This window comes from Lutjanus erythropterus, chromosome 8 (genome assembly GCF_056507025.1).
Source record: "Lutjanus erythropterus isolate fLutEry1 chromosome 8, fLutEry1.hap2, whole genome shotgun sequence".
Lineage (NCBI taxonomy): Eukaryota > Metazoa > Chordata > Actinopteri > Lutjaniformes > Lutjanidae > Lutjanus > Lutjanus erythropterus.
The window spans coordinates 3,451,878-3,479,509 of record NC_139324.1 but is presented as its reverse complement, the minus strand read 5'-3'; the positions used below and the strand labels follow the sequence as shown (position 1 = coordinate 3,479,509).

General features: G+C 38.8%; 1 protein-coding gene across 3 annotated transcripts in view; it reads left to right on the top strand.

Moving 5' to 3' along the window:
• tmeff2a (transmembrane protein with EGF-like and two follistatin-like domains 2a) overlaps positions 1-27,632 on the top strand; it is a 210,073-nt gene that overhangs the window by 105,605 nt on the left and 76,836 nt on the right. For all 3 annotated transcript variants that reach the window (XM_084724265.1, XM_084724264.1, XM_084724262.1), the window contains exon 4: positions 6,383-6,409. In XM_084724265.1, the coding sequence (XP_084580391.1) occupies positions 6,383-6,409 (27 nt within the window). The remainder of the gene's footprint in view (positions 1-6,382; positions 6,410-27,632) is intronic.

Sequence of the window (27,632 nt, the reverse complement as noted above, 5' to 3'; positions counted from 1 at the left end):
CATACAGTAAGGTGATGTAATTTTATGAACTTTTTCTATTTGCCTTTACCCACTTAGTCATTTTATTCACATTAATGATGATTATTTATCAAAAACATCACAAAAACTCTCATCGTACCAATAGCCATCCCTACAGTGTTGTTCCAATATTAAGGTATGTGGTCAAAAATATTGTGATATTTAGTCATTTTATCACAGTGCACAACATGTCACCAGTCACAACTTTCATAATTAATAATTATCTCTATCATGATAGATTTTCAGCTATATCACCTAAGGGTGTGTTTTTGGACCACTAGACCAGATCAGCTGACACTAAACATTAACTTAGTTCTTCAGACAGTTAATAAAGAGTTGTGTCGAAGTCAATGAGGGTGAATAATTTAATGATCTGTAACATTTAAGCATGATCAGATATTCTGCTGGTGATCAGTGCATCGTACTGATTTTTGTGAGTTATATCGGCCTCTTATATCCGGAGGCCTTACTGAACCGGGTGCAGACAGTTTCCTGATGCCCTCTCTGACTCCGCCCACTGACGGCTGAGCCCGGAAGAAGCTCACAAGCAGAGAGTCAGAGAGGGATGTCACAAACTTTAAATATTCACACAAATTTCGCTTTTAGCAGAACAATTCTGAAAACAAAACACATATCAATCTGATTCTCTTGAGTGTATACTCAAAGATTTTTGTCAAATATGCTCTAAAATGAGATATATTACAGCACAATATTAAATATCACTGTCGTCTCACTGTTTCACTTGTCTGAACACAATTTGACATATTTGATAACTACCATCTAAAGAATGTCTGTCGCATTTTAAAACTAAAACTAAAGATACAGATGAAAAATATAGAGTGAAGGAGTTCTGAATTAACCACACATTGCAGTGAGACAAACTTTTGTCACAGTTCAGCTGATGTCCTGAAGAAATTTCAGCTCTGTAGGACGTATGTGGGATTTCTTTTTTCATGTCTGAATTGTGAAATGCCTAGAATTTTAGATATGCTGCATAAGTCACGCACACTTTAATCAATAATTACTAAAATTCATGCATCAACTGAATCATGACCCGAGATCAGGCAAAAGCATTTCATTGGACACAATTTTAGTAAATACCCTCGAGTATGGGATGAGTCATAGTTTTTTTTAGCATTTCCACAGAAATAAACATTAATTTTTACTTCAGGGCAACTTTAATTTTCATTAGCATGGGTATTCTTCTTCCTTCCAAGCAACTGACTTTCAGACATGTAAGATCAGCATGCAATTAATGATCAGGTTGATGTTAACAGCTGAGTGCTAGTGGTGCTGCTCTATTCTGCACGACCTGAAGCTGCAGGACTTCAATTCTCTCTTTTTTTGTTTTTAAGCCTTTGATGAGGCATTGCCATCATTTATATAACCTGCAAGATGCAACTTGGAGTAAAACACAAGGAGCGTCCTCTTAGAATAGACAGTCCACTTCCCATGTTACAGCTGCATGTGACAGTGCAGCATATCTGCAGTGAGGCCTGGGATAAAGAATAAGGACAGTAATAGTACTTGAGAAAAAGGTGCATCATTACAACCTGTAGAATGCTACTGTTAGCCTGCTAGTCATGCTAATCAGCTCTGGTCTGACTCTGGCTATCCTCCTCATACTGTCAGCCGAGCCTCTTGTTTCAGATCAGTTTAAAATCTTTATATTCAGCTCCTCACTCCCTCACTGGATCCAATAAAGTAACCCCAGAACAGATGAGGAGAGTCTCTCATCTGTCTGCGCAGGAGCCAATCACTAATCACAAACCCCTTTTTGAGTGTAGATAGCTGCACTGTAATAATCTGCATTCAACCCCTGAGGGGAGTATTAACACACCACCTTCCTCAACACCATCTGCATCGAGACTCCATCTTGAATTCGAGTGTTAGTAGTCAGGGCACTTAAAGGGACAACTCAGCAGTTTCTCTACTTTCTTTTTGCAGTAGAATCTACCAGAACTATTTTCTTTCTAATAGAAACAAAGTAGTTCCTAAATGAAACTGCTGCTATGGTACTGTACATTTTACTGATGTTTTAAATCCAAACATTTTAGCTCCTTAAATTTATTTGTGCAAAATCTTTACATGCTCACAGCATCTTTTATCATCCTGATGGTATTCTGATTGTAGTTTTTGTTTGTGGAAAACCAGAACTGACGATACTAGTGAGAAAGAAGTAGTTTGTGTTGCTTTCTGCCCTGCACAAGGACAAGAAAAACATGATACAAATTTGCTACTGTGCTGTGTTGCACTGATGTTGGCCATGAGAACACTGAAAAGACACATGGACAGTGTCAGTGGCACTGACGGATCAGGCCCTGTATAAGTTGAGATGGAAACAAGTGGCGACACATTACTGTCTGCCACAGTGCAGTTTTTATTCCTCCACTTCTACATCAAAGTATCAAGGTCATTTTTATATCCCTGTACAATGAAGAGTTGCACAGTTGTAGTCCCTTCATGCTACACTGTTTAAGTTTTTTTTCATTTTTGAAAATTGGGAGAACTGTCCTACCAAAGAAAGCTCCGTCAGATTTTCCATGTGACACGGTCTAATAATTTTAATATTAATAATAATTATAACATTTAATTTAAAGAACTGTACTCACTAGGAGGTTGTTACAAAGTTTAACAGCCAAGAGTTTGATCTTTTAAAATAAAATTTCCTAGCATAATTAAGTAGCAATCAAAAATCCCTCAAAACATAGTTTAGTCCCAATTCTCAAGACACACATACATGTGCACACAGGAGATAATACTGTAGTGCGTTTTCTGAATTAGCGCCCGAGAGAATGTAAACAAGCCACAACAAGATAGTGATGATAATATGAGCGACATCTGGGAAACATTAGACTCAGACGTAGAAAAAACTATAATGTCCTCTGAGAGGCAATTTGTGGTTCAGCACAGAAACATATAGACGCATTAAAAGAACATCAGACTAAAACAACAAAAGTCTGAAATCATTTGAAGCAGCTGTCATAAATACTATCACAACCCAGACAGGCATTAAAGAGCATGTAAATAACTCCGTACCAACAAATATCATAACAATAACAGTGAGTCCGCTGCACAACTCCTGTGTATTCATGTGTTTCACATCATTTAGTCCATGTATTTCCAGAGAATCACAGTGGCTACTGCATCTTGTTTAAAGAGGCAGCTCGTCCCCTTTTCCCCCGGCTTGTAGTGCTGTTTATCCATCCAGATAGTTTTGGTGTGAGCTGCAGAGTTTTGGAGATATCGATCATAGACATGTCTGCCTTCTTTCCAGTATAATGAGACTAAATGGCACTCTGCTTGCTTTGCTCAAAACACACACACAAAAAAAATACATATGAAAAATTCTAAACCAGCATCTCTTTCCAGAAATCACTACCCAGGCTAGTGAAGATAATGAGAGAATTTGTTGTGAGCGGTTTCATGTAGGAACTATTTTCTTTCTAGTAGAAAAGAAATTAGTTCTGGTAGATTCTACTGCAGAGAGAAAGCAGTTCCTACAACGAGGTCTGTGGATTGTTAGCCATTAGCCAGGATCAGCCTTAAGTCCATGCTGGGTTAGCACGGCTCTTATCCCCGCTCTTCTCCTCCTCCTCTCCTCATGTGGTGGTCACACTGCCCGCGGCGGTGCTTGATGCAGCTGATCAGGCTGGGTGGTCGAAAGATGCTGTGTGTGTTGTTGATCGTCTCAAGGTCCGCTGCTCTTTAATCCAGACCCCACGCTTCCTTCCTTTTCTTTTCTGTGAATGTATTTCTGTCACGGGTTATATGTGTTTCAGCAATAAAGCTGAACTGAACTGATCTTGTGGGTTTTGTGCTGGTTTTTCAAAGAATTTTCAGGCAGAATCAGTTTGATCCAGACATAACCAGATCAGGATTTGATCTAGATTTGATAGACCTCCATCTGTTGGTCAAAATAACTGTAATTATTTCATTTCATTACCACAGACTTAAAAATGTTAGAAATGGTGAAAATAAAGTGCAAATCAGTTTTCATATCATTAATTATATTCACTTATCTGCATTAGCACACACTGGTTATAATATATATATATTATGACCACTAGACCACCAGAATTAAAAGTGCTATATAAATGTATTCTTAATATTATTAGTAGTGATTATTATTAAATGTCTTGCTTGATTGCACTTGGAAGAATAAATGTGAAATTCAGTTTTTATTTTATTTTATTTTATTTTTTTTGTGTGTGTGGTCTAAATGATTGGTTTGCTGGTTAATTGTTAAATTTACAGTAGATATTTTTTGGCATGATCAGTTTGTGAATAATAGATAAAATGTTTAACGTGTCCTGTGTCTCTATATCTGCCGTGCAATCCACGCTGAATCCACCCTTCCAGTTGGATCAGGATTATCCTGATCTACACTAATCTGCAGTTGCAGCCTTTGCAGTCTGCAGTTTTGAAATATCCCAGTTCAAAATTTTATCTGGGTGCTTGGAAGGGTTGTGTTATTAAATCCCAAATTTATAAGATCAGGATCACATATTCCTGATTTTGAAATACCCAATTTTGGAATCTAATCCTACAGATTAGGGTTGGCCAATAAATTAAAATTTTCCAACTGGCCATCATCAACTCATCCATTGGTGACCATTTGTCCCCCCTCCCGCCTCCTCCTGTCCTCTCGAGTCTCAGCTGGGAGACATGTGCAAACAGTAAATTCACTACATTCAATAACCAAAATAAACTCCCAAAGTGTCAGAAAATTAAATATTCTCACACCTTTTTCCTTTTTAAACAGAGAAATAGAACTGTATTTCTTTACCAAACTAAGACGAGCCTCATTGGCTCGAGCTTTCACTAGCGCCTGACAGAAAAACATGTAAAACTCACCAAGACTGTCCTTGTTAGTCTGTCCACTCATCCAACAACCACCACCTCTGGTTTGGTTGAATTAAATTCTCAATTCACTGTGTGAAAAGAGTGCAAACACTCTGGTTCTACAGGCTGTTTTCCTCTCACTCCTCACCCAGCTCAGAGCACTCATGGTCCGGCTGAGTGGGTGTGTCCTGCACCGCTGGATGAGAGCGCGGTGCAAAAACAGAGGCTGTCACTCTGCAGACCATTACATTAGCAAAATAAAATGATGGATATCAGTTGGCCAAAAAGAAGGATCTGGCCCATCATCAATTGGCGATATGTTCGTCCTATCACCCAGCTCGGATAATTCTGATCTAGATTAAAGGTTTTGAAATACTGATCCCAGGCCACTCCAGATTTCCAAACCAGTTAACACTCTAACATTCAAGTTGTTCTTTCAGAAGCATTTATTCCACCAACTTTTTTAAAAAAATAAAACCGTTAACCACAACTGTGTTACTAAAGGGACTGAATTATTCAAGAAGCATTTCATTTTCTTTAATCTGTAAAACAAATGAAAAACATAATTTTCCAAAAAATACAATTTCATATTTACCAATAAAATAATTATACTTCTGTTTTGGAGGCAGTCCCATCTCAGTAATTATAGTCAGGTTTGCTTTGAGAGTCACCGTCCCCTGGTACAACAGGCCGTCTGCTGCACTGACCTCATGGTTTCACCCTGTCAGAAATGCATTTTATTGAACCAAAGCTCATGCCATTAAAGTATCAGAACAGCTTGCTGCTCAGACTCCATGTGTTTTAGGACTGCGATGGTGTGTGCACCTCTTCCTATAAAGCCGTCTCACGTGGGCATTCATATGGAGCTGAGCTATTATCCCCCTGCAGTCTTCCGAGGCCCCCCGTCTGCTCTCTGGCCCTGGGCATTTTAGCCCATCGCTTTACGCCGCAGCTCAAGTTACACGGTGCCTGTTCTTCTAAGTGCTCATCACTATCCCTTTCATAGCCATATTGTTAAACAATTCAGTGGGCTCAATGTGTTTTTTTTTTTTGGGGGGGGGGGGGGGGGGGGGGTTTACACAGATTCAGAGGGGAGAGCCACGGAGAAGGAGTGGTTGACGCACAAACACATCAGCGACTGGGAACAGAGCGCCTTCCCGCAGCTCTAGCGTGGAAAGGTCCACAGTTGGAGGTGTTATCATCAATGCACTGCTGCAGAATGGGAAAGATGCGCGATGCTCAAAGCCTCAGGGCATCCTCGCTATCATCTCCTCTCTGTTTTCCTGCATGTATTTCTTCTTTCAATTCTGACTCTCAGTATCACTCCCTTCAACATCTATAGAGAAATCTCGTCGCGGTCAAACACACCCACAAGCTCGCAGAGTGTCTTACCCTTCACACGCAAACACTCACAAGCACATAGTCACACACACTTGCATATGCAGACACACACGCTTATCCAGCTAATGTCTGTGGCGGTGTGAGCCTCTGGTTAATAACTGTTTGTTCTCCTTCGCAGATGCCGGCTCAGGATCAGGAGACGACGGTAAGATTACTCACCTCCTCCTCCTCCTCCTCTTCTGCTCAAACTCCACATGCGCTGCCTTTTAATGTGTTTCTCTGCACTTATTTTCTTTCTCCACTGAAACTATGTTTCCGACCCAGCCGCATATATACAGATGTGTGAACTGTAAGCTGGCGCCGGTTCAGTTCCTGTAAAGAATTCATGGCTGTTGACAATGAGTTCTGCATATGCTGAGCAAACAACCTTTACTTGAATGTGCTTAAAGTTCTAATTATCATTGAAAACAAACTATGAACTTAATCTGAAGGTTAGAATAATTTACATGATTTTATCCTCATACCTCTTAATGAGAGGTTGCTGTACTTTTTAATTTAACTGCATGTATACATTTCGTTGTTTAAAGAAGCAATTGCAAAAATGAGTCCAAATAGCGAGTTGGAGCCATAGATTGTATATTAATTAGGTTTTCTCCCTATTTAATAGATGATCTATGGTTGAATTGAGTTGTTTCCCCCCCAACCCCTCCTCCCCAGACATGGGGAAGCTGATGCAGGCTATAGAAACACTGCAGGAGTGCAAGATGTGCACAACATACTTAATTGACAATAAAAAGAAAGGAGGAGTCCTCCAGTGTGAGTTGATCAGATGTTTATGACTGTCAGTTGTCTGTAGGTGCAAAGTTAATCCTGTTATCCTGAAAAAAACCCACTGCTCCGAAAATACACACTCTGGAGTTTGAGTTCAGTGTCTGTCTCACTGACTGCCAAACCCCATCAACATTTTGCTCAATTTAACCGTTATAAACATCTACGCCTTATAAAAGACTATTAAGGATTTCTTACAACTTACAGACACTGGTTCATTCAGCGAACATTCAGCATTAATTTATACTCTACTTAACGTCAAATGAGCAAACGAAAACAGTTACTAAGGCCCGCAATAGAAATGTTAAGGGAGGTCATCGTGGCTGCAGCATTGTTGCCAGAGAAGTGAGTATTTCAATGTGATCTCTGATCTCTGATGACACATCTTGGTCATTTTATAATTTATTACAGTGAATATATTACAGATTTCTCCTTTAATTTAAAGCTGCTACTACAACTGAATTACTTGACTCGTTGCATGTGAAAAGGACCACTCATAGTGACGAATCCACATAGAATTATCAGCCAACTCTGCAGTTCCCAATGTCTGTTTGTCCCACAACAGGCAACTGTTTTCAACAAAAAACTCACTAAGACCTACTGTACACTACCTGCTCAGCATCAAACTACAAACACACACAGAGTTGGTGGAGACCAAAATCAGAGCTAAAAGAGAGTGAATGTTTGACTTACAACATGCCCACCCCACCCTGCCAGAACAGGTCTAATGGATCCCCAACGTGCATGTATGACCATTGGAGAGTAACAGTCATACTACATTTTATGTTTTGTAAGTCATGCGACCTTAACCCATGGTTAGCAATGTGGAACAGTCGCAGTTTGGTTGCCAAAAACGTCCTCGAATGGCCACATGAGGCTGGCTCCAAAAGTCAGTCAATCTTCATAGACCCCCACATGAAAACACCCAACATTACAGCAGAAATAATCTTGTTTACAGCCTGTTAGCAAAGAAATTGTTTTGCTCTCTATAGCTAATTTTCCCATTTACGGCTGTGGGCAAATTATCAATCAATTTAAATTAAATTAAGGCTTAAAGTTTTGTTTAATTAAGAGTGTTGCTGCTTTCAGTGACAAGTGGGTGCCTTCACAGATGGCTAGCTATTAGGTAACCACTGCTCCTCTCTGCCCATTTTTGGACACTGAACACTGAAAGCTTCACACTAGCTCTTCAACAATGTATGGGTGTCGTCATGGAGACTACATTAACGTGTTATACAGGCTACGGTTCAGCGACAGCATTGTTTCTCTTGCTATTTGTATATCAACACACATTCATTGCCTTTATTATTTTTGTTCAATTGACTTCTACGTGTGCAGAATAATTCACCAGCGAGCAGGGAGTGTTTACAAAGATAAAAAAAGAACATGTCAAAGTGGCCTTGATTGCATCATTTGAAATGATTGCACGTAGCTGTAGTGAATGATAATGTGACTGTGGCAGAAAATTATAATAATAAAAACAAAGGCTTATGATTGATTTGCTATCTCAAGCTATTTTCGTGTCTCTGCAAGATAATTTTAATAGCATCCTGGAATTTATGGCCGAAAGGCAGGAGTGCATTTGAAAAACTGAAAATATGGTGTTGAAAAATTTTCAGGAATTGCACAACTTTTGTGTCCTCGGTCCTCAGTTGTGGTTGATGTTTTTCACCAAAACATGCAACATTATTGGCGCAGTCCTATGGGATTCCTAATCTCAAGATGATTCATTTTACTAAGGATCTTTAGTTGTTGTACAACTGGGAGGCCCAAAATACAAATCCACTTCTTCAGAACATGTTCACTGCCTTTATAATTGTCATGCAAGATATGCCATCAGAAATGGACTTGGAAAGACGGTGCAAACTGCAGGCATCACCAGAACCTTGTACTCTGAAACTTTCTATTTTAAACTGTGTGTATATTATGTTCTCTTTCTCACACTGCTGAATGAAAGACGGTACAGTAATTCAGCACTCATTCTTGAGAACTGAGACAAGTGTCCAACCAAAAGAACTTTAACCCCCGTAGAGCTATATGTAAGCCATTTTAGTAGGATATTTGATTTGAACGTACTTTGCCAAAAAAGTATCAGACACAATTTATTACATCTTGCAGACCATTTTATATTGGTGAATTTTAAAAATAGATATTTTTTAAGACTATTTTATTATTAATATCACCATTCTAATTCCAATGATTAAGTGCAAAAAATATTTTTTTAAGGTTTTATCCATATTAGATATGTGCAATTTATGAAATGTTTTGGTTTGCTTTAATTTTTTACATTTCTAAACTTACTGTGTGCCAGAACACATAATTGTCCCAGACAAGAATTCACAACTTCAAATTAAAAAAAGTGTTAAAAGCTTCAAAATCTAAAACTACTAAAACGACTGATAACATAGGTGTAAGAATGTATTATTATAATCATCTTTTTTTTTTAGTTTAAAACAATAAGATGTCTATCAACTCAGAATTTTTACAAAAACATGATTTAATCAGGCATAAAAAGGCTTAACTATACCCTAAGGACCCCTGTCTCACTTCCTGGTTTTAAAAAAGGCAGGAATACTGCTCAAGGACTGGTAAACTTTATGTTTTTTAACCAATTCATGAAATAATATTACCATAAGATGTGTCTCAACCATTACATTTCAACTCTGTCACCTTTCTAAATCAAAGTCAAAGAAGAATTATTGTTTAAAAATGTGTATTTTGACTCTCTGTGCAACTTTAAAAAAATAAATTGGCTACACACTACAAATATGCTGCAAAATGAAAGAATACAAGATTTTGTCAATTCCATAAGACCTGATTTAATGAATGATGTACTCACTAGAAGTTTGGCCTGTTTAATAGCCGATGATCTTTTAAAATCTATTTTCCAGCATAATTGAAGAATAAAAAAATAAAAAATCAAAATATGGTTTTGTCCCAGTTCTCAAGAATAAACAAACTGGAAGGGTGTGATGAGGGGTATGAAGTTTATTGTAAGAAGATGGAGAAGAGCTTAAGGCTGCAAGAGACTTTTTATGAATAACTTTTGTGTGAGTTACTAATCATGTTAAAGCTCCAACTGATTTATAATGTCATTCAACTAAGACTCTCATTTGTTGCTTAATTGACTAACAACACTTCAGTGTTAATGTCGGCGCAGGGAGTCTTCAGTCAGCAGTCGAGCTCATCTGTCTAGCGCATGGTTGTACGCATGCATATATTTACTCTGGTCCGTCCCTATCTGTCCTCCTGTGTGTTTACCCATGCAGCTCCTTCATTAACTCCCATGCATGGAGCTCCACAGAGCATATATGAGAGAGAGATTGGAAAAGAGATTAAGTCCCCAAAAAAAGACGGCAGACAGACGGATGAACGAGCGGAAATGAAACTGGTGCTAGGTCAACCAGAGAGAGGGGGAGAGAGAGAAAAGGAGGGAGGGGAGACAAAGAAATAGCCTGAGGAAAGTCACAAAATAGATAAGAGAACTGAGGAAACAGAAGGCGAGTGATTCAGAGATGGAGAGAAAGAGGGCGATAAGAAGCATGAGGGAGGAGAAACAAAATGAAATATACATTTACATATGTCTTCTTGAGCACAGTATTCAGAGCATTTGCTGAGCTTTACCCTGAACCTTATAATTTGCGAGGCAGGAGGGTATGAAGCATAACCTGAACTTGCATTGTGTATTCACATGTGGGTTATAAAAACTGACATTAGCATTAGCATAGTTAATGTTTTTTATATTCCATCAAAGAATGCAACATAAGCTGGATGAAACTCTGTGCTGTGTTGTTTAGTGGCTCAAACCTCACTGAAGTGTTTTTCAGCCCTTTAAACAGATGTCAGAACGTGATCCGCTCCACCTGCACGATCCGTTCCTGCACATGTGCAAGCAGGGCGCCATCTTGGATTGCTACCTTGGCAACACCACTTGGACAAACCTCGTAGTTTGTGTTACTAGCCTATGAGCTAGCTGACCCATCCGTCCTGTACCAGGAAGTCTTTTCAAAAACTTTATTAACACAATAGCCTACAACACAGTACATTACAATACAAATAAGTACGGGTAGTATTGGAGAAGAAGTAACAAACTAATCGCAAAAATAACAAATAAAATTGTGCGACGTAAAGGATGCATAACACAGAGATTAAGAGAAAAATAAATGAATAGGCCTACAACTTAAAAAAGTAAATGAGCAATATTGCCAACCAACTTAAATCATTTGGCGATGTCGTCCACAGTGTTTCTCAAGAGACACAAACAAAACTATTCAGGAACAACAATGGTACAAGATGAATAATGTCCAGACCTGATCGGGCGGCTGGTTTTTTGGTTAATAACAGCTATGCAACTATGTGGTTTGTCCAAGTGGTGTTGCCATAGGTACCTATTCTATATGGTGGCCCGCTCACATGTGTGCAGGAACGGGTCATACAGGATCATGTACTTCATATCCCTAACATCTGGATTTTTTTTCATCAAATTTTAACACAAAACACATTGATCCAAAAAATTCTAAATGTAGAAACATAGGGAAAAAATGTATCACCACTCTTTAAGTTATTTGAACTATGCTCATGTTTTAGTTTTTGAGATCTGCTCCTTTTTTCTTTCCTTTTTTTTTGATCACAGTGCAAAGGTGTTTCAATAGTTTCATTTCATCTGTAATAGAAATATTTCCCCAGTGCCTGCATTGGTATTTTTCTTATTGTGATTCATCAATCATATTGTCATTTCCTAGATTATTTCAAATGCTTCATACCCGTAAAAGATATACAACCTAATCTTAAAACTACTGACTCAGTCCTACTCCTCTACTTCTCTCATTCTTTTTCTGATATGACCTGGAACTCCCTAAAAACTTCACCCAGATGGGCTCTGATGGCTCATCCTGTACACACATACAAGATGAGATCAATTCATTAAATGAATACTGACTATACTACTCATGTTTTTCTATAAACTGTATATTTGGTCACACACCTGTGTACATGGAAGTTGACAGTCTCTCTTGTAAGCTTGTTTGGGCTGGAACTAACTTACAGACCCCCCCATCTGAGTGGATCTTTGTGGTTGGACATGCAATGCAACTAAATGTTAATATATTTCAGCACTACTTAGTTGTACATATTTCAAGTATAAAGTTATGATGACCGATTTGACACTTGACAGTCTGCAGGGAAATAAAAGATCATCTCTGTCTGAAGTTGTATCTGGGTGCGAGGTCTCTTGTAGGTTTAATCTTGGGATTACACAGACCGACCCTGTCCCAGATTTAGGGAGTTCCGACATGAACCACTTCATACCGCCCCTGCACATTATCAGCACATTTTGTATTGCATGTAACGTTGTGATGTCATCACAAGCATGCAATGTGATGACATGAAAGACAGAAGACTTACCTTTCTGCTGCAAAATGTCTGAATGCTCCAGCTATTATGGTTTTTATTCAGATGGATTTAAGCCGAATCATGTGAGAACTGACCTCCCGCTGCCGGCCCCCCGATGGTAGTGGGAGGTCAGTTTTCATTGCTGCGGCCCTAATTTCCTTGCAACTGCAGAGAAACAAAGCATTAACAGGCTCTCTGTAAACGGTCTCTGCTTTCTCAGGGAAAAGTCGAGAACAAAAAGAGTAAGAAATGGAAAAAATGTGCAAAAAGATAAATAAAATATCATATTGCAGCATCTCATAACTAAATTATTACCACAGTAAATACCTGTGTATACATCAGACTGGCAATAAGTCATCAAGCTCCAGATGCTAAGGAGGAGGAAGGAAGGAAGATCACGGTTTCATATAATGGACAGGAAAATGCAGAAAAGCTGCTGTGTATCAGGTTATAAAACAAATAAACCTACAAATCATCATGCTGTCTGGTTCCACATCCTCCCTGGAAAGGAAATGATCCCAAAAGCACAAAATGTATGTTTTTAATAATTAATAACTAGAAACTAGAAACACATGTTTTAATAATTGTGGCTTTCACACTGAGATTTGAGGCACATTAGATACATGAATATTCCCTGTCTTTGTGTTAAATAGCTAAACATGCTGGTAACAGTTACTACTGACGGAGAGCTAACGTTAGCTTCAGTGTGAGGCTGCTGGTGGTCTGTCATAACGTTACAGCCTAGAAGCATCTGTCGTTTCTGACTAAATCTCAGCTTTACATTAACACTTGTCTTTTAACAGGTTTTGCGATTTACAGATGACACTTCGATTCAGTTCAATATCAGCAATTTTTGTCCATCTTTGGCTCACTGATGAGTTAGAAGGGGGAAGACTGAAGGGACATGACAGCTGACTGAGCAACCTTAATTTATTAAGGTATCATGAATGCTCATGTTCAAAAATGGTCACAAAATAATCATTAGACATATCTGTAAAATCAAGGTTTGGTTATCTTGACATTAATTCATACAAACTTTTGGTTTTCTATCCCCCAAAAGGGGGTGGGACCATGGCATTTTAGCAAAGTCTGCGTATGTGCCAGTCTGATTCTTACATGGCTTTGTTAAATACTCGATTCTGCCAATTCCAGCATTCTAAGGTCTGTTATTTTTGTACAACAGACCATTGTTATGAGGAACAGAGTGTCACTATGGACACAGTTCTGATCATAGACTGGAGGAGCAATAAAACCATTCTTAAATTATTTAATTAATTTGTGTCATTATGAATTTTTTGGTGCATAACCCTGTAACAAGCAGGATAATGTACAGTGAGCAGGTTATTATTGTGAAATAAGGCCAGAAAATCATTTTGAAAGTAATATTTAGTATCACATAAATGTGTGCCAAACATATATTATGTATATATATATTTTTTGGCTTCACATTGGGGTTCTGCATCACCCCGTCTGGATTTATTTCACATTAACGACCTGCTCACTGTACATTACCTCTTGCTTATTATATGGCTTTGTTAAATACCCGATTCTGATTGGTCAGTCACAGCATTCTAAGGTCTGAAGCCATTGCTATGGATGCAGTTCTGATCACAGACTCTGGAGAGGCAATAAAATGATTTTATAACACAGAAGATCATTTTAAAATTAAATATTTTGTGTCAAACTGTTGATTTTTCCAGTAGGTTATCATGTCATAAGTGGGATAATGTACAGTGAGCAGGTCATTATTGTGAAATAAAGCACTAATTTCCCAATAATGACCTACTCACTGTACATTATACCTTACATAACATACCTGCATTTGTTTGTCGTTTTGCTAACCTCTCCTTCAATCAGACCTTTTCAAATGCAATAATTAAGAGAGCAAACGTGTAAGGAGTGAACTAACAGTGTGTTTTGTGCGCTAGCGTAAGCTGCAAATGTTAACGAACATCGCATCAGGCAGAGAAAAGGTTGAAGAGTTTAGTGTCATTATGCACATTGAAATAGGCCGTTGTCCTCTAAAAACAAGTGAAATGTTTTACTCTGAATAACCCCATGAAAGCTCCTTATGGATGCTCACCTTTGGAGACCCCTGGGCACTTTAAAGTAGAAGCTTGAGAACTGTCCTGATTCTCAAGCTGTCAGATAAATGTGACGAATCGATCATTCAGGAGGAAAAGAGACAATTAAGAAAAAATAGCTCGGGGGCAGAGAGGGTATTTGCGCAGTAGAGGAGCGAGAGGCGAAAGAAGAGGGCAAGGACAGGAGGAGGAGGAACACAAACACACCCAATAAAGATAGAATCATAGCAGAGGTCGGAATAGATGGAGAGATACAGTAGGAGAGACAGGAGGCAAGGAGGAAGGGAGCCGGCAGAGGAAGAGGAGGGCTGCTGGTGTTTTATGAGCAGGGGAGAAGGTTAAAGAAAGTGGTTGTAAAAGGCATGTCAGACTCCTATTGAGGAAACCAGCAGTGGAGGGCCATCCTGGTAAAAATCAAATGTATTTTAATGGCCAATGATAAATCCACACACATAAAACTATGCTCAGCTGGGTAGTTGCCAGTTTCTTTGGCTGTGTGTGTGTGGCCAGCCCACGATGCATGCGTACATTTAGTGTCCTCTCTTTTGTGTATTCTTTTTTTTTTTTTTTATCTGATAAGCGAGAGCACAAGTCGACTGTGCAGTGAGATGCCCCGAAGACATGATTCTGGTCACATGGCCCCCTTAGTCAGAATCAGACATTTGTCCAAATTGAATTGTACAGTGGAGAAATTGAATTGCGCTCACATGATCACGGAGGGACAAAGGACTACCACAGCCTTAAAGGGCCTCAACAAGTGTATTTTTAATATTGGATTACAGAAAGAGTCTATGACCATGTGATGTGAAGCTGTACTGCTCTTTGTAAAGAAAATCAAGATTAAAAAGAAATTGTATTCTGTAAAAAAAAAAAAAAGTTCCAAGATTTGGAAAAATGTAAGCAATCCAGTCTTTATTTTTAGCCATGCTAGTGTGCTGGGGCCAGTTTCACAAAGCTAGATCTTTCTATTTTAGACTTGTCTGTAATGTTAAACTATAGATTAGTCATTGCAAGTTAGACCATTTCACAAAAATAAAGACTGACTGTTAGCCAAATTAATTAGACACCTTACTCCCAGACTAAGGCTTAAGACCCACGTTACCATGGTAACACCAACTTACCAGTAGCAACCCAACAAAAAACAGAGGTAACATGGCTCATAATTTGTGGTTTGCTAACATCAGTATGGAAAAAGCTATGATTTCTTTTGAATATATCTGATGGTCCTCTCATTAGTGGGATATGAATACTGTTTACTGTCACTGCATTTTTTTTTTCCCATAATCTGATTTTTATTTTTTATTTTATTTTATTTTTTGCATTGTTACACTCTTTGCTAAACTTTCCAAGTAAAATGTCCTTGTAGCTGTTGATTTCCCCCAAAAGAAATATTTTCTGCCGAGGCAAACAAGATTCAGTTAAATTCAGCCAATTTTTTATTTTGAAAAAGGTCACCAAGAATTAATTAACTCATTATTCATAAACTGCTTTGTGCAAGGGATAAATGATAACATCCATCTGAAGCCTTATATTGCATCTAAGCCACAGTGAAAGTCAGGGTTGGCTACTGTCATCACTATCATATGTCAAAAGTTTTTTTGTCAATTCAGCATCAATACAATTCAGAAAGAAACAGTGTGACTTTCATTCCCACTGTCTTCTCCCAACGGAGACTGGTAATGAGTTAAAGCGACAAAAAGCAAAATGTAAAGTTTGGACTGAAATAGAGTTTGTCTTTATGGATTATAATGAAGCCGAATTGACAAGAGGAATGCTAACATATGATGCCTTTCATCTTGTGCTTCTAGAGTTGTGTGTTTTTCTGGACCTGTAAAGAATTGTTAATATATCATATTTCTTAAAGGGAGTTTGGTGTAATATTTTCCCCATAGAGCACATGGAGCTTTATTTAACTCTAACTGGTAATATGTATATTTCTTAACATTTTGTAACCACTGCAGAAAAAAAATTCTGCCATACCTCACCTTGCCTGGCACTAATCTACAAATGAATGGCTCAACAACTGATGTATTGGCCATAGATTTGGGACAAGAGGGAGCAATCTTAGAATGTGTCTGAACTGTGGACGGCTGCAGGAGGGGAGGCAGAGAGAGAAAGAGGCAGATGCTGCTTTATACCACACATTTTCTGAAAGGAAAAACTCACCACTTTCTGAGAAATTTCCGTGGAACAGTCATTAGCAGAGGGCGTGTGGTTGGGAAGACCAGTCAGGTTTTAACTCATGGCTCCCACTGGCAGGAGTTGGCAACGGGGAAGAGTGGGTAGATGCATGTTCTTGTCTGACAGGACAAAAAATGTTATCAGTTCTAGAATCTAACACAGTGATAATATCTTTGCTGACGGGTATCAAACACCACCTGGACCGGTACCAGTACCACATGAAGGCAGCCCACAGTCATGATACAAAGAAAACAGCCTACACATGTCCAGACAACCTGTTCTCACTCCCAAAGTGTCACGAAACCCACCAGCTCGGTCAGGGCCCCTGTGCTTCAAACTCTGACAGTGTAGGTACCCCCTCTGGTGTCATTTCTGGAGGCGCTGGTCTAGTATTATGTCTTAATGTGCCATCGAAGTCAGGTGATGTAGTATAAAGAGTGAGGAAGTCCACATATGGAAGAGGTGGGATGGACAGATAAACACGGGACTTTCACCCAGGAGACAAGGATTCATGTATCGTGGGAAACCAAAAGTTAGCGTTGCTTCGCCTTCTTAAGTTATTTCAGTTACGTAAGTTGTCTAAAGCTGGGCTCACACTGCAGCTGTTTTAAAATCCTAACTGAAATCTGGTTGCATCACACACATTGCATTGGGGGGGTTAAGATTGGATCTGTAAACTCACATTACCAGATAATCTGGGCCAAACTTCAACCCTGACGAGGTCTGGTTCAGATTGCTCATCCGATTGGTAAATGTGCTCTCCTGTAGTGTGAGACCAGCTTACGTCAATGTATGTGAATTTGCATAACTAATTTACTTATTTAAACCAAACCATGAAACCTAACCAAGGAGTTTTTGTGTCATTATTTGAAAGTTGCATATTTATTCAATTCAATATTCATTTATTAATAATATTATTAATTCTAACTTAACTGCAGAGCAATGCACGTGCAAAACCCACTGAACAAGCTGCTGTGTTTGAGTTGGAAGTGAGATTGCGTTGGTTCAGAGCAGTCATGTCTTCAGTGTTTTCAGCAAAAGATGCAGTAGTGGTGTGACGTTTGCGAACGAGTCAACTCAAACAATAAGATTCAGCTCCTGTCTGAGAGCTGTTCTCATTTTTTCGAGCCACATCTCCGCCAACCACGTGCACTGTGTCCCTGCGGTGACTGAACATTGTGTTGGTTGATGGTGGCATTATGAGTAATTTAAACCCATTCCACCCCTGCAGAATGAAGTTATGTTGGCGGAAAGTTTGAATCAGATCCATCATTATCATAATGCTTATTTAGCAGATAAACCTGATAAACCTGATAACCCCCTGAAAGAAAAAGAAAGATGAGCTGCTCTTTTTAACAGTTCATGGAAAGTAATGCAATCATAAGATCTGGCTACATTCAAAGAGCCATACATACCATCACTAAGGTGACACTGGAGATAATTTAATTCTTATTCTTTCATAAACATTCATTGCAGCTTAAGAAGCGCTATAATATAATGGTTGGTAATTTATCATTTTTTTAGAAAACCTCAATCTCAAACTTTTCTTGTTTTCAGGAAAGCTGAACCAACAAACATTAAATATTGTGCATGGTGGTGCTACAGGAAGAATAAGGGGATCATCAAAGTGATTATGACGGATTCGGGCAGCACAGTAGTGCAGCACTTTGGCATCACAGCAAAGTCATGGGTTCGAATCCCGGTTTGGACATAGCCTTTCTGTGTGGCACTGCACACACCAGGATGGGTTAAACGCAGATAATGAATTTGACTGTGTACTTATAATTTGTATGGTTGTATATCTCACAGAAAAGTTGACCTTTAGGATTCATCCTTAGGGAACAATAAATGCCTGTACAAAGCGTGATAGCAATCCATTAATTGTTGTTTAGTCCAGACCCAAACAGTGGTCTGACCAACATTACCCTTGAGCTACACAGCTAGCATGACTAGAAAAACAACACTTGGAGTTGACCACTAAATCTCTAAAGAGAATCCACCCTGTAAAAATGTTAGTTTGCCAACCACTAACTTTACTTATTCACCATCATTTTAAAATCCCAAACTGCACTTTAGGTCGGTGCTGTCTCTGTGGCTTTTTCAATTCAATATTAAATATCTACTTTTTGAAAAAACCCTCTAGTGGACCTAAATTAGTCCCGAACAGAAGCAGCGAGAAGACCAGTCAGGAGCCAGCAGGACACTCCTTCCTCAAGCCCCAAAGTCAAAGATTTAAACTCTGTCATGCTCTGTGGGCTGCCGGCATTAAAGTGACCTAATTTAGCTGCAGTTTTCGAAGGGTAACTCTTATCTAAATTAAGTGCTTTGTCAAGGTCAAAACAGTGTCCCGTAACTTAACAGAGCCATTTTTCTGTTTGAATGGTAAAAAACGACTCCATTATGAGTCCTTAGCGGCAGGCAGAGAGCATCGGGACTGTCTGCAGTATAAATACCAGTATTTATGGGCCATTCTTCTAAGTGCCTCTCTCAGTGTTTTCAGCCACCTGATTTCCTTTGTGTCTCTCTAATTATTTGCTGAGCTTTGATTAGGCTCAGACTTTTTCGAGCACCAGCCCTTCAGCACGATGAAGAATTCCATCATTTTCCAGATAGATAACGATATCAGATCTGCATTTTGTATATTCATGTGCACAAGCCTGTCTCCATTCTTTGTTTTACATTTACTTTTCTGAGTGTTGACTAATGAAAAGATAAACACTGCACTTGGCGTAATTGAAATACAATAGTGTGATTGGGGTAATTAATCTAATGATCAGACCCACAACACTATGGATTTGCAAGCACTTCATTAATTTGAATTAAGCGCAAGGTTTCACTATGGTGCAATTATGAATTCAATTTCAATTGATCTCCCTTGGTCGGTATGCAGCAACGCACAAAAATGATTATATGAGGTAGAGCTGCACACTATTATTTTATTGACTCTGCAAATATTGTTGAGCAACATATTCAATCAAAAGCCTAATACTCTGACATTAACGATAATGATGAATAATCTGCGTGAGGCTGTCCCTGTCTCAGTCTCAGTGTGGAGGGACCGGGCGCTGAGGGAGATGACCATAAGACGACCTCATTTGCCCGCTCTGACTTTGGAAACAAGTGGAAGTCGGAAGAGAATAGAAAAGAACAGGATGGTGAGCTATTGAGGTAAAATACGGAGCTGGCTGACCTACGGTTCCCCTGGTGATTGTTTCATCCGTCCATTCCCGCTTCAGCAGCCTCCACAATGACGAGCTGCTGCCCCAGTCACACTGCTATTGCTATGGTAACCAAGTTAGAGGTTTAGGGAAGTGAGTAATCTAATCTTCCCACTTTGTGGCATAGCGATAAGGCTCGCCACAGCCAGCCCACCCGCACCCGTGTGTGTGTGTCCTATTTGGTCATTCTATGCTGCATGTCTTACTCACACACACACACACACACACACACAGAACCTATCTAGCCAATATGTTCCACCCTAATAGGCAGGTGAAAGCCGAAGGGGCAGATAGGCTTCCAGGCTTGTTGAAAAGTCTGAACCTTACTGAGGTTGACATTCCTCAACATTAAAGGAAAGCTCCACTGGTTTTATTGCAGAGGTTAGGAGAATCAAAACAGCAACGTTTGACTTGTTTCAACAGTTTCTGCAGCATCAAGTATTCAGTGCAATATTTTAGATCATATACTCCAATGAAGCTGCCGACCTACAGCTGGCATCAGGGTTGCCAGGTCTGTTTTTTCTGCGGAATTGGGCTCCTTTTAAAAAATTTTGTCCGCTGATTTGGGTGGATCTATGTTACATGCAAATTGCATTAATAATATCTATAAATACACATCCTTATTTGAAATGAAATAATTTATTTGTACAACAAACTGACCCCAGGTCAGAACATACACACAGACCTGGCACAAGGCACACACATGACCACATAAATACACAAATACAATGTGCCTGTGCTCTCGGCCTGCCGGCGCCGGTTTTATTGGGCGTTGGGGCTGGTTTTGCCACACAGAGCTGGCAACCCTGGCTAGCATGAACCAAAGTTGATTTGCTGTGTATGTTTGGGAGTTATAGGGTTTATTTTGTGCATCTGTGGCTTGCTGGTCATACCTCTGCTGAGCAGGCCCATGATAACTTATTGTGCATTTTCCTTAAACGTTGAACACGCTAACAATCGATTAATCATTAATAATAAATGAGATACTCGTTTTCTCATTTTGATTTTTTCTTGTTTTTCTTGTTTTTCTATTTTTTTCTTCTTGTTTTTCTCATTTTCTTTTTTTGTTTTTTCACATTTCTTGTTGTTATGAAAGTCCTTATTTAACAAATGGCTTAGCCAGACAAAACAATGTTAAATGAGGCATAATTATTGCCATTTTTAGACTATCAATTTAAAAAAAATATTGATTCAATACATTTTTAATCTGATAACATTTTTAAACAATTAATAATTAATACAATCACAATGTATTATTATATTAATCATTAACTTACTTAATGTGGGCACATTAGCTTATATTTTCCACAAAATGAATCATTTTATTAACTGGATTTGTTCTCTGGTTTTTCGTGCCTCAGGAGTAATAAAAACTCTTAGGAAAAAAGAAAAGCTGACTGAGGTGATTACAATTCATACATGAAAAGGTTAAAACAGTGACATTTCAGATCCAGCAGCTTTGTACATGGTACAAATAACCAAGGTTACAGTAGACATTCCTGTGCTTAAAAATATAATATTTAGGTACATAAGTCAGTTTGAATAAGAATAAACCAAATTGTACTGGCACTGTTACATTTTTATTCAGGCTTGAGGCTGGTGATCGTGGAATAAAAATAAAAGGTTTGGGACATGCTCTGGTAAACATGTTGTGTACACAAACAGCTCCATTCCATCACAGAGTACAGAACACAGCACGTGAGAAGGATGAGGTTTAGTGCACATCAAGATATTCCGCCGTTAAAACAGATCGGTCTCACGCTCTCACAGAGCATACGTTCAGGCGGCGTACATGAGAAAGGCTTGGCCGATAAGCCTTTATTTTGGCACGGGGATAACGTCGTAATGTAGACTGAGAGGGATAGGATCTGCAAATGAGATAGAAGCAAAGTCGTTAGATCCCTTCATCCACACACGCTCACACACTCCCCCTCTCCTCTTTCCATCCCTCACCTCTGCTGCTTCTGCTTTTCCTCCGTATCTCGGCGGGAATGTATCCAATCATACCACTCTGAAATTATTATTAAAATTTCCTTTGCCAGAGTGCGTGTGCGTGTGTGTGTGTGTGTGTGTGTGTGTGTGTGTGTGTGTGTGTGCAGCAGGGGCTCTGAATGAGATGAGCTGGGTGGTGGTGAGGTTCAGACGGTATCTGGTGTGAGAAGAGAGCATGAGCAGCGAGTGTCAGCCGCCGTGTGTCAGAGCTATCAGTGGAGGCGACTGAAAAGTGGGACGGAGGCTGATGAGAATAGCGGGGTCACCTCTGGGCCAGCCCTCGCTCTCGCCGGCATCAGGGATTTTATTGTCATATATTTTTTTTGTCATCCTGAAAATAATGGGACCGGGCTGAGACGGAAAGTGGCGCGGGAGGGGAGGAAGATTGCGCCAGATCGGGGGGCCACGCGGAAAGGGAGGGTACAGACAGATACTGGGATAGAGACAGAGTTTTTTTTTTCTGTGATTGGAGGATTTGACTGGGATTAAGAGAGGGAATAGGGGAATCAGGTGGGCACTTCAGGAAGGAAGTGGTTTTGTTGTGTGTGAAGGGGCAATTTTGCAGAGGGATTTTCAATGGCATGAACCTTCATATGTAACTTAAGAAAAAAATTGTGTTACACTTTGTTATAGTACACTAATAAGATGTAACAAGCTGTACTTTGTATAAATTAGACAAAACTAAAAATAATATGTTCTTTATTAGACAGTATAAGACCCTTTATTAGACCCTTATTAGACATTATTAGAAATCACATACCTGCTACTTGAGACACACCTTCTTTGGCTTGTCCCAAGCCTGACACCTACTTCAATGATCAAATCACTTCATCTGCCTACAGTATTACAATAAGTCTGTGAAGTTACCCATAGACATATCCCCCTACCTCTATAATTATGGCATTTATTTGTTGTTTTTAAATTTGGAAGTAGCTTATATACAATATGTTTTCAGTTTACAGTACAGTGAAGTTGTATTGTGTCCTTAATTACCCTCTAGTAAAGTCTAAAAGGTGTCTAACGGTGGAAAACAATACACTTTAGTTTACAGTACAGTTTTGTTGTAAGACGTCCCAAATTACCTTCTAAGAAAGTCTGATAAGGGTCCAACTGTGGGAAATAAAATATTTTAGTTTACAGTACAGTTATGATCTAATTACCCTCTGATAAATGTCTAACAGTGGAGAATAATACACTTTAGTTTACAGTACAGTTCTGTTGTAATTACTATCTAATAAGGGTCTAACAGTAGAAAACAATACACTTTGGTTTACAGTACAATTCCGTTGTAATATGCCCCAAATTACACTCTAATGAAGTCTAATAAGACTCTTACTGTGAGAAATAATACTCTTTAGTTTGCAGTACAGTTGTGTTGTAATGTGTCCCAAATTAACTGCTAAAAAAGTCAAATGAGGAAATAATACATTTAAATCTACCCTCTAATTAAGTTTAATAAGGGAAAATGAAAGGTCTGATACTATCGAATAAAGGCCATATTATTTCAAGTTTATTCTATTTTCATACAAAGTACAGTTTGTTACATCTTAGTAGTGTATAAAATAAAGTGTAAAATAAAGTCATACCAAAAACGGATAGTAAAAGCGCACACATAGTAGCAGTTCCTCATAATATCAAAATATGACAGATTGTATCTTCATCTTTCGGGGAAATCTGGCATACTATACATCAGCTCAGTGATATTCAGTTCTATTGAGCCATAACCATCTGCTGTCTTACAGTGTAGCAGTCACAGCTGTAAAGACTGTACTCAGGGAAACAGATCAGATGTCCCAGATAGATGAAGGCTCATAATCCTTCATGCAGCAGCGGTGGAGACATCCACCCGCCCTTTTGGCCCTTCCCTGGGGATTTCAGGTCATGCCTTCTTATGTAAGCCCGATAAAAAAACAAACAAACAAAAAAAAACCTTGTACAACAATGCTTGTCTCAGCTTAGTTTCTCTATTTCATGATTCAAATATAATAATATTGCCCAATTTATTCATAACATGATGGGTTTGCAGTCACCATGGTGATATGCTGGTGAGATTTTTCCTTCTAAATATTGGATTCAGCTCACTTGATGTCCTTTTTAGAGTTTCTTCTTCCCCAGATCATTTTCCACAAGTTACAGTTTGGTCAAGTCCCAGATTTCTGTAATCACGCCGGCTGTCATTTCCTTTGTCAGCAGCGAGCAAGCGCAGCTCATTAGAGACTGTGTGTGGCTGGATGATGCTAGCAAAGCAATTTGAGCCACCGGCTCACGGAGAGATGTTGGCCTCAATTCCAGGTATGGAGAAAGAAAGACGGAGAGAGGGAGAGCGAGGAAGAAAGGATGGTGAGGAGTCACATTATGGTCTCTCCTGTGGGTCATTCTACCACGGAGAAGAACATTTTCTCATTTGCTTGAAGATAATTGCAGCAGTTATTATTCTGCTGATGCTCAGTTAAGCAGTAGCCCAGAACAGGTCATTTTATATGGGACTTCTATTCACAGCTGTGGTGTAATATCTGCTGGACACCTTGTAGATATTTGTTTGTTTGTTTGTTTGTTTCACTTCTCATTGTTTACAGAAGCCATTACTGATACAGTAATTATAGTTAGCCATGATAATAGAACAGATGATTATATTACAAAAGTTAGAACAATGGCCTCCATTAGTGCATTTTTTCTATGGTTAACATTAGAAATCATTACACGGTACTGGCTTTTGGATAACAAGATATTACGCATGGCTTGATACCACTTTTTCATGTCCAATACTGCAGCCTTGAGTATCTGCTGTTAATGATACCAATCCAATACCATCTTTTCCCCTTTTCTAAAACTACTACAAGGAGTTTTTAGTCAGTTATGAAACAGTCTCGATTTATCACTGATGCTTCTATTATGACCTACATAAGCAAACAAGGCTTTCAGTGAGAAGAAACGTACATTTTTCCAGGTAAAGTTACAGTGAGTGGAACATTAGAGATTTTTATTTAGTTATTTTTATTTTTCATATTAGATTTTGAAATCTAATTTTTCAAATTAGATTTTTATTACAGTGGTAGCAATACCACTTTTGTCCACAGGGGGCTCAAAAATTAACACAATATGAAAGTTTCTTGTAGCCACTTTAAACATAGTCTATTAACCTATTAACCTAGCGATTCACACTGTGAAACAAATGTTCTACTGTGTCTGTGAATAGTTTTCAAATTAATTCATTTAAACATGATATGGAAAAATAATTTATTAGTCCCTTTTTTAAGACTTAAGTGAATAATATTTTTTTAATTTGTCTTTTTTTAGTCTAAATTACTTCATAAAAAATTCCATTCTGATATACTAATCTGTAACTCTTAATAAATATGTAAGTCTTCCTCCAAACAGTCAAGCATATGTCACCATTTGGAAACCGGATTTCTCTAATCAGAGGTACTTACATGAAGGGGTTCCTGGTATATTTTCTGTCTTGTAAGGGGTCCATGGCTGAGAAAAGACTGAAAGCTCTTCTCTAAAGACAGAAATTCACAGCCGACAGCATGACTCATTATGCAATACTGCTGCCTCTATTTATTTACACTTTTTCACACACAAAACGTTTAGCCACATTTTTGATCAGTCTGCATGATTTCAAACATTCAAAATTAAATTGCATGAATTGCAGTTGGATGTTTTGCTGTTTTCTTCCATTTTTTGGAAGCTGGGACAACAAGGTAATCTTAGTTTGATCACTGATTTGAACATCTAGACTTCTTTATATAAAGTGTCCACAATTTCGTACCGTATGCAGTATATGCCATATACTAGATTTGACCTAGTCTAGTTCTTTCCTGAGCTTAAAATACTTCAACAAAGCCCACCCTGACATCTGATCCAGAGACTTGAACCAGTATTGGGTTGCTACCGATATTGAGTATGGGATTGAGACATCCCCAATGAATTTACACGTAATGCAGGTCGTAAGGGCCTTCAAAATCATGCAAAGCAACAATAAATGGGTGTTCTGAGTTTGTCAGACCGCAGAAAGGTGTTACCAACCAATCCCAGCCAAATTTGAATAATAAAAAATATTAAGTATGTAAAATTAGTTCTCAAAATCATAAAAAATGATGAGTTTTCTCTGCTCTGAAAAGCTGTGGGTGTGTCCAGTCCATGTCTCAGAGTCAAACCACTATGACCTGAAAACGACCTGAAACATGGACATGTTTGAGCCACCAGAGCCAGAGGACGATGACAGGATGGTATTTTTTTTTTTAAAGTCACTTGATGACAGTGTGAGGATGACATAAGTCATGTATGTAACGTAAGTTTGGTTGAGTGAAAGTTTGTCTGACCCATCCATCCACCGTGGTTGGGGTCCTACCATGGACTTTCTCACTCTTCCTACTTTGGAACTGCTATGGCCACTAGAGGTCACCACCATTGGTTATAATAAGCTGCATGTACAGATGACCTATACGACTGTTTTTTTTTTCTGGTGAGGACGGGCTATGATTTTGTCTACAATGTAACATTTGATTAGTTTATTTTGGTCTCCAAAATTACATTAAAATGAACAATGTGGATAATTTTGCCTCCCAGTGATACTTCATTATACAATATTTGCCTTTGCCTCTGTCTGTAATATTTCCTTCTTCACCTAAGTACAGTCTGGATTGTCATAAAGCAGAGGCGGAAATTTCCAATTCTTCTCATTGACAGTGCAAATGAGCTTTCCGCTGCCTCTCTGGAGGCCTTCACAACGATGTGCTCCATATGTAAACATCTGACGGCTGTTTATTTGTGAGCTTCAACGCGCATCTCAGGAGGAGAGTGCGAATCCCTCGTGGCAGTAAAGTGGGTGCGTGGGTGGGGTGGGGGGAACTAAAGGCTTTGTGTTTTGAAAGCAGAACTTATAGGCTGTGCTTTGGGAATGCCCGGCGAGGCTGGCAGTTTGTTTACATTCGAGAAGCAGATCATATTGAGGGTTGGAACAGGGGCACTGGCAGTAAAGGAACAGTCGGAGTGTTTATTTACTCTCTGGAATTTCATCCACAGGAGAAAGAGCTCAGATTAAAAGGGAAGGAAATATTTATTTGTTCTGCAAAGGTCTCTAAATATTTCAGTGCATTGTGAGAAAAGGCCTTGGAAAAAAGCATTGCTGAAAAACAACAGCTTAACACACTTCATCTTACGTCCTTCTCAACATATCCAACATAGTTCTTTTAAATGGAAAATCCCCCCACGATACTCTTTAAATCGCCTTCGTTCAACTTTGTTGTTGTTGAAGACATGTCTTTGAGCTCAAGTTGTTTTTTTTTTATTTCATATTTTCCAAAATATCTTTCAATAACCTTGAGTATGTGTTTTTAACTGTAATACATTAGTGGAGATATTGATCACATCCTGTTTCAAGTTTTTGTGGCTTTGAAGCTTCAGTGAAATTTAAGTTTCAGAGAGGATGGACAACACAAGCCATCATACTTTCCTTTGCACTTATTTAACTATATACGTTTCTATTATTGGAACCATGCATCTAATGAGAACACCCAGTCTTCACCAGAAAAACATGCACGTTGGTTTGAAATCTAGGCAGCTTATAGAGTGTCTAAGTCACGCCCCATCTCCCATGGGATCTAAATGCGGAAAAAAATATGAACAAGAGACAAATTATTAGCGTGCCATAAATTACACATACGTTGCATGGCAATTTAAAACCTAATTTTACAAGTCAAGTAAGTCCGTTTGTGGTAGGTTTGTCTTA